The 9,616-nt window shown below is 34.7% G+C and overlaps 1 protein-coding gene across 2 annotated transcripts; it reads left to right on the forward strand.

Annotated features, from left to right (window-relative positions):
- Positions 1-2,827: 2,827 nt before the first annotated feature.
- On the forward strand, positions 2,828-8,652 carry LOC110872112 (GDT1-like protein 4). Of its 2 annotated transcripts, none has more exons than XM_022120892.2 (13): positions 2,828-3,097; positions 3,209-3,277; positions 5,791-5,850; positions 5,952-5,999; positions 6,126-6,211; positions 6,323-6,359; positions 6,461-6,508; positions 6,887-6,955; positions 7,031-7,075; positions 7,165-7,226; positions 7,321-7,393; positions 7,484-7,561; positions 8,479-8,652. In XM_022120892.2, the coding sequence occupies exons 1-12, from the start codon at positions 3,077-3,079 to the stop codon at positions 7,553-7,555; spliced, it is 690 nt and encodes a 229-aa protein (XP_021976584.1). In that variant the 5' UTR covers positions 2,828-3,076; the 3' UTR covers positions 7,556-7,561; positions 8,479-8,652. The 2 variants fall into 2 exon arrangements, with proteins under 2 accessions (XP_021976584.1, XP_021976585.1); XM_022120893.2 differs by having other exon boundaries at positions 2,829-3,097; positions 7,484-7,575.
- Positions 8,653-9,616: the final 964 nt, after the last annotated feature.

Raw genomic sequence — 9,616 nt, forward strand, 5'->3', positions numbered from 1 at the left:
AAATCGTATCATACTTTAATAAAATATTATTCTCAAATCTAAATTGTTAATTTAATATGTTTTTAAAACAAATACCTCTCTTTCCTACTTATCTTATATTAAATATATAAATAATAAATTGATATTAAATGTTATCCTAATTTATTAAAAATATAACTTTTTTTATTATTTGGTATACACAATTATATTTATTCAACTCGTGTAAAACGCAGGGTTTTTAAAAATTTAACTTTTTTTATTATTTACTATACAAAGTTACATTTCTATAACCCGTGTAATACACGAAGTTTTTAAAGATATAAATTTTTATCATTTGCTCTGTTAAACTAGATTTATTCAACACGTGTAATACACGAGGTTTTTAAGGATATATTTTTTTTATTATTTGGTAGATTTTTCAACCCGACTATACACAGGTTTTTAAAAATACGACGTTTTTAGTATTTAATATACAAAATTACATTTATTTAATCTGTGTAATACATATGGTTTTTAAAGTTATAACTCTTTTTTAGATTTATTCAACACGTGTAATATACGGGGTTTTTAAGGATGTAATTTTTTTATCATTTGGTAGATTTATTCAACCCGATTATACACGAGTTTTTTAACGATACGACGTTTTTAGTATTTAGTATACAAAATTACATTTATTTAATCTGTGTAATACACATGGTTTTTAAAGATATAAATTTTTTTATTATTTGATATATAAAATTACATTTATTTAACCCGTACAATATACGAGTTTCATAAAAATATAACTTTTTTTATTTAATATATAAAATTACATTTATTCAGTAATACACAGAATTCCAACCTAGTATGTATATATATAACTAAAAATTACATATAAAAGTCAAATAGATAGAAATAGAATCGTACAATAACACAAGGGTCATGCTATTCACAAACGGCCAAAATTATTTTCACACCCCAAAGCCCCCCGCTATGGCCAAAGAGGGGCGCTTTGGTGTAAAGTCAATAGACAAGGTCTGAACCGGTCAGACCTTGTATGTTGCTTTACATCAAAGCGCCCCACTATGGCCTAAGTGGGGCGCTTTGGTTTTTTTTTTTTTTTTACATTTTGGGGCAAAGCGCCCCTCTTAGGTCAAAGCGCAGCGCTTAGGGTCTTTTTTAAATTTTTTAAAATTGATTCACAAACGCGTCGATAATAGTCTAAATTTTACGCTTTTTCCATTATACATCATTTTTTAATATTTATGGACTATACTGCAAGTTCCGGATCAAATCGGTTACGTGTGATGTCGTATTCCATTATATCGTATCATTTTGATTTGAAAGCACAAGTACTCCTATGAGTAGTTTTATGTGTATCAGCCGCCTACCGTACATGTATATGACGTATTTTTTCATTAATTGTAGTATTATGATGTATATTGTCATTTTGGGTCGTACAAGTGCGTATTGAATCTGATTGGGTCGTGTCGGTGACATTCGGTTTTTAACGTGATGTAACGCATATATTGAACAAACACAAACGTACTTTTGGATTGTAAAAGAATTAACGTCATTATTATTAAACACATTTAACTTTTCGTTCAGTAGTGGAGAGTATGTATTTCGTATAGAAATTTTTGGGTATATACGTTTCCGACCCCCTAGTTTTATAGAAATTTTAGGTACGGTGACTTCCGCCCCCCCAGTTAGAAATCTCAAGCTTCGCCACTAAAAGCACTTAACCATTATATAAACTAGAAGATTTCACTAAATAATTTTGGGATCTAATACATAAATCAAATCTAAGTTGGTCAAAAGAGTTTAACCTAAGAAATAACAACTTACATTATGTGTGAAAGGAATTAAAACATGCTACTTATTTTAAGTATACTATTGTTACTAGTTAGAAACGATTTTTTTAAAATATTTCCTGACGATGTCGTCGGGATAGGCCGTCGAAAAAAGTCGACTTGTCAGACAAAATTTCTTATAGTGTCATTCATGGACCCTCACCTCTACTATCTAGCTATCATCTTACTATATTAGTCAAATATAGCTAGCAGTTATATTTCAAACATATTAATTTTTCGTGTCGGCATTATAGATGAATTTTGTTTTTCAAAAAATGTTAACAAGAACTCACTTAAGCTCCGTCGGTAGTGGGGTCTATGCCATCTTTAACCAATCACACCTTTTTTTTTTAAAGTTTACCACTTCACCAAGTGTCTAACCATTGCCAACCCTTTTCAACATAGTTTAAACACTTATGACTGAATGACGTGGCACACTCTCATTGGTTAATTTTGAAGTTTATCACTTTCAAGTGTCTAATCACTCCGTACACCCTAATGTATACTATATTTCATTGTGGCAAGTGGCATTGTGGAGCCCACAAGAACTGCTAAATGTATACTATAGCACGGATGGTACTAGTCAAAGAGTATTGAGATGGGACTTCACCTTTAGATATATGTGCACAAACAAATTAAATATTGTAAACTTTGGACCAAAAATGTAAAATTTGAACTTAAACCTAGACCAGTCACCAGCCAAAAATACGCCCAAAATGTAAAAAAAAAAAAAAAAAAACCAAAGCGCCGAGCTTAGGCCAAAGCGGGGCGTTTTGGAAAAAAAAAAAATCAAAGCGCCGAGCTTAGGCCAAAGCGGGGCGCTTTGATGTAAAGTCAACAGACAAGGACTGAACCTGTCAGACCTTGTCTGTTGACTTTACACCAAAGCGCTCCACTTTAGCCATAACGGGGCGCTTTAGGGTGTTTAAATAGACCAAGGGCGTGTGCGAATAGACCAGACCTAACACAAATACCGTTACATATAGATATAATCCGTAAATTAAATAGCCTGCTAAATAAGGGTTTTACGGATCAAAAAAGTCGTTTGACCACGCAATACGAATCACCCAATAGTTTTCTTTCGCACAAACCCTTGCAGATTCTCTCACCACCACCACCACCACCAACACTGTTTGCAGATCCGACTGCCACTTTCACCACCCGAATCACGCTTTATTCCTCCACAATCTCATTCTTCATTCAAATTCTGCTATCCACCATCAACTCTATCAACCAATTCTTTGTCTTTATAGGGTTTATCAGTCATGAGTTTATCAATTGTTCAAGTAAGTTCCCTTTTTTTCCGTTTTAATCGTGCTTATGGATCTGCTGCTCAATTGAATTTAATTTAATTCAATAAATTATAACTGTGTGTGTTTTTTTTATGGTGAAATTAGGGGTTTAGTAAGTCTCTTGCGATGACTGTGCTCTCTGAAATTGGGGATAAAACGTTTTTCGCAGCTGCGGTGAGTTCAATTGCTTTAATTTTGATATATGATTATTGTTTTTCGATTGGTTGATTAATTTTTGTTTATGATTATTATTTATTCTGTTCATCTTCTCTTGGTTTGACCAAGTGTTGGAACTATTGAAACGTTGACTTTTTGAATTTTTGCTAATAATTTATGTGGTTATGGTTTAATCTTGAATTTTTTTTATCAAGTTTATGTATGTGTAGGTTTTGTAGTCACAAGAAACTGGATTTAAGTTATCTAGAAGGTGTTAGTTAGTTAGTAGATTTTTATTTATTTTTTATTTTTTTTTAATTTAGATTAGCAAGTTAGTAGATAGTATTGATATACTTTATTAGTTAAAAAACAATATAAATGGTATTTTTGGATATCCTTTTGGACAAAAAGGTGATTTTGAGAGTTCCAAAAATGAGTCTTGTCCATGAAAACAGCTACACCATGTTACTTGATGCCTTCATGTTTGTAGATTTTAATTGCAAGAATCAAGAAAAATGTTGTTTGACAAGTTAAGCTAATGATACTCTATGTCTTACTTATGTTTTAAAGTAAAGTTTACTTTAGGCAATTTTTCTTCAATCTTTTGCAAGTTGCAAATTGCAAACCATGTTATTTTGAAGTCCGGAAAGTATCGAAAATCTGTTTGACATCAGAGTATCAAACATGGTATTTTGTGCATGTGTAGTCTTTTTTTTTTTGAACAACCAATATAAATATAGAAAACCTAGCAAGAAAACAAACCCAAAAACAAGAAAGGAAATGGACAGAACTACAAATGCTCAACTACATTAAAATCAAGCCATTTCTCCCACAGAAGGGTATGGTTGACCCGAACGAACGACTCCTCTTTAATGCGGTCGACCACTACACCAACTGGGACAAAGATACCCTCGAAGACCTTCATGTTGCGGGCTTTCCATATCCACCAGACTGCAGCCAAGGCAACTTTGTTCACCAGCCTTTTCCACTTCGTCAAACGCGGGCTGGAGCGCAAAGTAGCGAAGATATCCCTTTAGCGAAGTAAGACTACCCGGAAAAGGAACCCGGGTCCAACTAAAAACATTCCACCAGACGCTTTTTGCAAACAAACAGTTCACAAAAATATGGTTCGGATCTTCCACTTGATATCCGCATCTATCGCATAACAAGCTGGGCAAGCTAACACTTCTAGCGGATAAGCCCACTTTCGAAGCCACTCTACCCATCAAGGCTCTCCACCCCAAATAATTAGCTTTTGGCGTGGCCCAAGCATTCCTATCAAAAACCAAGTCCTCCTCCTTTTAGTATCGCAGATTCGCCAGCTCAATTCTGAGATCTTTTACCGAAAAATTCTGCCCATTTTCATTTATCCATTTCCACACATCAGGCGTATTAGATAGACAAACCTGATTCAGCATGTTCTGTAACTCCGACAACTGGGAAATTTCCAAACTTGAAGTCGGTTGTCTAGACTAATCCCAACTCCACTCCAGTGTGTTACCTCTTAAGCATGCCTTGTCCGCGACTTTCTCCAAAGTAAAAGTGCTGGATACTTGTATTTAAGAGCACCGTTTTCAGCCCATGTATCTCCCCAGAACCGAACCGAAGAACCATTTCCAAGCATTACCCTCAGCCTCTCCTTGATCTCTATTCCATCTTTGGATAAAGCTTCCTCGATTGCCCCTATATCCTTCCAGATGCCTGGGATAGATTGCTTCACCGGGATTAACTTGCGCTGCACCGACGCGGAATGTATAGCGGAGATAACCCTTGCCCAAAACTGACTCTGTTTAATAAGACAAACATCACTAATGTTTTCTTCTTTCTGGACACAAGTACACCACCAATACCCTGCTAACCAGTGGGATCACGTAAAAGGTAACTAGTGCCCCGTAGGTGGCCTTCAAGGGAGTTAAAGGCAGAAAACCAGTCGAAGCTTGATTCGAACTTTAGACCTCTGCTAGAGACTCAAGCGCTTACCATTGCGCCACCCCCTTGTATGTTTCACGTTTTTAGGACGGTGGTACTATTTATAAAATTCATCATCATCATCATCATCATCATACTTAGTAAATCCCACCAATAGCAAAGCTAAGGTAGGGTCTGAGGAGGGTAGATGTAGACAGCCTTACCTCTACCCCATAGGAATAGAGAGGCTGCTTCCAGTGAGACCTCCGGCTTGATTGTAGCTTTGTATCAAGCCTTGGACCTAAGACATAACACTCAAACAATCGGGACAGAGACTGATTGGTGCATGTACCCCCATGTCTTTCAGCTATCAACGTCACCACATGATGCATGATTAACCATCCGCCGCTTTTAACGTTATTTTCACGAAATTAGTAAAATAACGTTAAAGTTAGTACCATTTCACTTTTGCCCCCCCGAGCGCCCACAGATATATACATTATATGTGCACACCGCAAGCGGGGCATAAGAAACAAATTGCATATATTTGTGTTCATGTAAATGGTAGAAAGAAATAAGTTTTGATTTCATTATTTACAACATGTTATGGTATAATTTTTTAGATTTTGGCTATGCGTCACCCCAGAAGATATGTTTTGGCAGGCTGTCTTTCAGCTTTGATAGTAAGTTTTCCCGTGTTTCTCTTACCATTATTATCGATGTTAACTCTAGTTATCTGAGTCGTTAACGTTTAACAAGTCGATTTTTTTTTTCTAAATTAAAGGTTATGACCATTTTATCTGCTGCTGTTGGGTGGGCTGCTCCGAACCTGGTATGCCTGTTACATATGTAACACATAGAAAAAGTCAACTTTTTTTTTTTTTTTGTGTTATTACTAATTTGCAACAGGGTGAGTTTTTTTTTTTTTTTTTTTGACTTTTTGATTGTAATAATGCAGATATCGCGAACATTGACTAAGCATATAGCCACTGTATTGTTTTTGGGGTTTGGGTTATGGTCTTTATGGGATGCGTTTCATGAAGGGTAAATCTGTCTTTTACTATTCATTCGCGATCCGTTCAATCAACATTAACATCTTCACAAGAAATTGTAATTGGCGTTTATGAAGTCTATATTTTTTTTTTCTGTTAACAGGGAGTCGGAAGAATTAGCTGAAGTTGAAGCCGAATTGGTTTGTTACTCTGTTGAATTTTCTTGCTTACCCATGTGTTACTTTTGCAAATAAAAATCTTATGTTTTTTTTTTTTTTTTTAATTCTGATTATGTGCGTAGGATGCTGATTTAAAAGCCAGCAGTGAAACAACAAGAGCAAATGGCAAGGTAAAATATAAGATGTACTTATAACTTAAAGTTGAAAATTTTTATACGTTTACCTGTACCTGGACCGGTTCGGGTCATGTTTTATCTCTAATGGATCAAATGGGTCAAGCTCAAATTATTATTAATTAAAAGGGAAAAAGTCGAACGGTAAAAAAAAATCGGAAGTATATTCAAACGCACAAACCGCTCTATTAAAGAAGTAAATTTATTACTGTAATAATTTAACACTTCTAATCATATATTTCACACTCTAAATATTTATAAATTCGTAAAAAGTGGACAACAAATTTTACCTTTTGTCCAACCTGACTGCCTTGACCTAAAAGCAGACATTATAGTTTAGATTTATGGTTTTTTATTCATATTTTGTTTTTACAGGGTGATGATGATGCTAAAAAGAAGAACAGACCGTTATTATCTCAATTTTTGTCTCCCATCTTTTTGAAGGTATCGATCCTGAAACTTAATTACTTCACTCGTAAACTATATCATATCTAACCGATGTTTTCTTTTTCTAAACAGGCATTCTCCATAACTTTCTTTGGAGAATGGGGTGACAAAAGCCAGGTCAGCTTCATTAATCTGATTTTTTTTACTCTGCTTTTCACTTTTGACACACTCTTACTGAAAGTAAAATTTACTACTTTTTTTTTCAGATAGCTACGATCGGTTTGGCTGCAGCTGAGAACCCACTTGGCGTCGTTCTTGGGGGAATTTTGTACGTTAATCATCTTCCGTTAATTTTGATTTCTTGACGTCTGTAAACAAATGCTGAAACCGTTGTGTTTTGCTATTATTTTTTGGTTATTTAGAGGGCAAGCGTTGTGTCAGACTGCTGCGGTTTTTGGAGGGAAGAGTTTGGCCACACAAATATCCGAAAAATTTGTAATTTTCTCACTTATTTAATTGATTTCTTGCTTGCTCTTGTTTTTCCTGTTTGTAACGAAAATGAGATTTTTACTGAATTCGATGCAGATTGCACTATCGGGTGGAGTGCTGTTCATTATCTTTGGAATCCAGTCCTTCTTTGCAACCGTTGAATCGTAATTTGCGGTATGCCGACAATTGTTAGTATAAATGCAGATACCTTTTTTTTTCAATTATTTCCAATTTAATTCTAATTCATGATTGCTTGAAGTTAGTAATTAGGTAACAAACCTTTTTAAATATTTTCTTGTTAATAGGCTTTTTAGATTTTTGATCGAGTAAAACGCCATTTCGTCCCTGAGGTTTGGCCACTTTTTTCGACTAATCGACTTTCATCCAAAGGTTTCTTTTTCCGCATGTGGATCCAAAAGGTTTGAAATCTTGCCATCTTCATCCAACTCGTTAACTCCATCCATTTTTCTCCGTTTAATGAGGGGCATTTCCGTCTTTTTAGACATTTCTTTATTAAAATAAAAAAAACACTATAAGAAATAAAGATCCACCTCTGTTGACTTTCTTCCCACCCAAACCCTTTAATTTTCACAAAAAAATGTCTAAAAAGGCGGAAATACCCGAGTTAACGTTAAAAATGGATGGAGTTAACTAGTTGGATGAAAATGACAAGATTTCAAACCTTTTTGATTCAGATGCGGAAAAACAAACCTTTGGACCTCAGGGACGAAAAATGAGATTTTACTCTTTTTGATCAATAGTCATACATTTTTCCCCATAGTATTTTATACTCAGAATCTGGAAAGATCAGTTTTCAAACTTGTAAATACATTTTTATTTAATTTATTTTTTCACATGAGCATTTTTTTAATATGCAATATGCTTGTAAAATCAGTTAAGATGACTAGATGAGGATGGTTGCGAAAGCCGATAGTAATTTGAAGCTCTTTTTATTTTGTGACTAACATAAGTTGGTTGCTGAAATTGCAAAATAAAAATAAAAATAAAAATGTAGAGTTAGTTTTTTATTTCGTGCAGTTTGCCTAAATAAGGTTACCATGTTTTGACGGTTTTGCATTGCTTTTGTGCAGATAATAGGAACTGGGTGTCGGTGTCAAAGAGACGCATTGTTATGACATTCCAGTAAGTTTTATAATGTGTAAGTCTTAAAGAACCAATTAACATGAAAATTCAAAACCAGATTATGCAATATCAGTGACATCATTATGGTGGTTGATGACTTTATCCCTTCTTTGCCACCACAACCTTTGTGTTTTTTCTATACGTCTTGTGCGTGACATGTTCGGTTGCTTGATATTCATCGATTCAGAAAATCTTTTTACCGATATCACCCTGTTTGCTTTCGTCTTTGGATGCACTGGTCATCAAGTAATTACTCAATCTATTGCGTTCCACATATTAAAAAGTTTACAGCTCAACTCATTTAACTTGTTTGGATAAATGAATTAAACAGATCGTGTTTGGGTTACGCCAATGTTAACTTTGTCCACTTGGGTTGATGTCTTTGATACAAATAAATACACGAGATTTGTTCGAAGTCAATGGTTCAACTTGCGGAACCAAAACTCACCAACCACAACACGATTGACACCTTTATTCATAATTAGAGTTGCTATTTGCTAAGCGAGACCTTATGGATTAAAAGGTTCATTACATTGGGTTATGCCATCTAAATAACACTAGAATATAAATGACTATCACCGACGTTCATATACGTCGGTGACGACCCACAAATTTTTGTTAATGGGTAATATCATCTGTGACAGAGAACCGGCGAATTTTACCAAGGAATCAATGACGCATATTATAAACTCGCCCAAAGTGATAGTTTGCGATAGAATACTTAGTAATTACTACCGATCGATTTCATTCATCGATAATTGTCCTTGTGATTCTTTATAGCACTGGAAATTCATTTTTAGTGATTTTTTGTTCATCGTAATTTTGTTTCACTAGATTTTTCTAGTCTAAAGGATTTATAAAAATAAAGTTCCTCTTTGTATCAAAGGAATTGTGAAGAGTAAAGTACAATTTTCATCCCTAGGGTTGTCTCTCGATCTGACTTTTAGTTCATGAGTGTCAAAATTGACCACTTCCATCCTTGTGGTTGTCGATTTGAATCAATAACGTCCCTGCTAACAGAAAGGGTTAGTCAACCGTTAGTTGACAAGGCCAATATTGTCTTTTCAAGTTGACTATTAAGGGTAT

Source organism: Helianthus annuus, chromosome 8 (genome assembly GCF_002127325.2).
Source record: "Helianthus annuus cultivar XRQ/B chromosome 8, HanXRQr2.0-SUNRISE, whole genome shotgun sequence".
In the NCBI taxonomy this organism is placed as follows: domain Eukaryota; kingdom Viridiplantae; phylum Streptophyta; class Magnoliopsida; order Asterales; family Asteraceae; genus Helianthus; species Helianthus annuus.

What these genes read in the sequence shown, in the direction of transcription:
- LOC110872112 (XM_022120892.2), top strand. Translation starts at nt 3,077, where the DNA reads ATGAGTTTATCAATTGTTCAA. An exon ending in AATGGGGTGACAAAAGCCAG is followed by an intron (nt 7,076 to 7,164) that starts GTCAGCTTCATT and finishes TTTTTTTTTCAG; the next exon opens with ATAGCTACGATCGGTTTGGC. An exon ending in GTCGTTCTTGGGGGAATTTT is followed by an intron (nt 7,227 to 7,320) that starts GTACGTTAATCA and finishes TTGGTTATTTAG; the next exon opens with AGGGCAAGCGTTGTGTCAGA.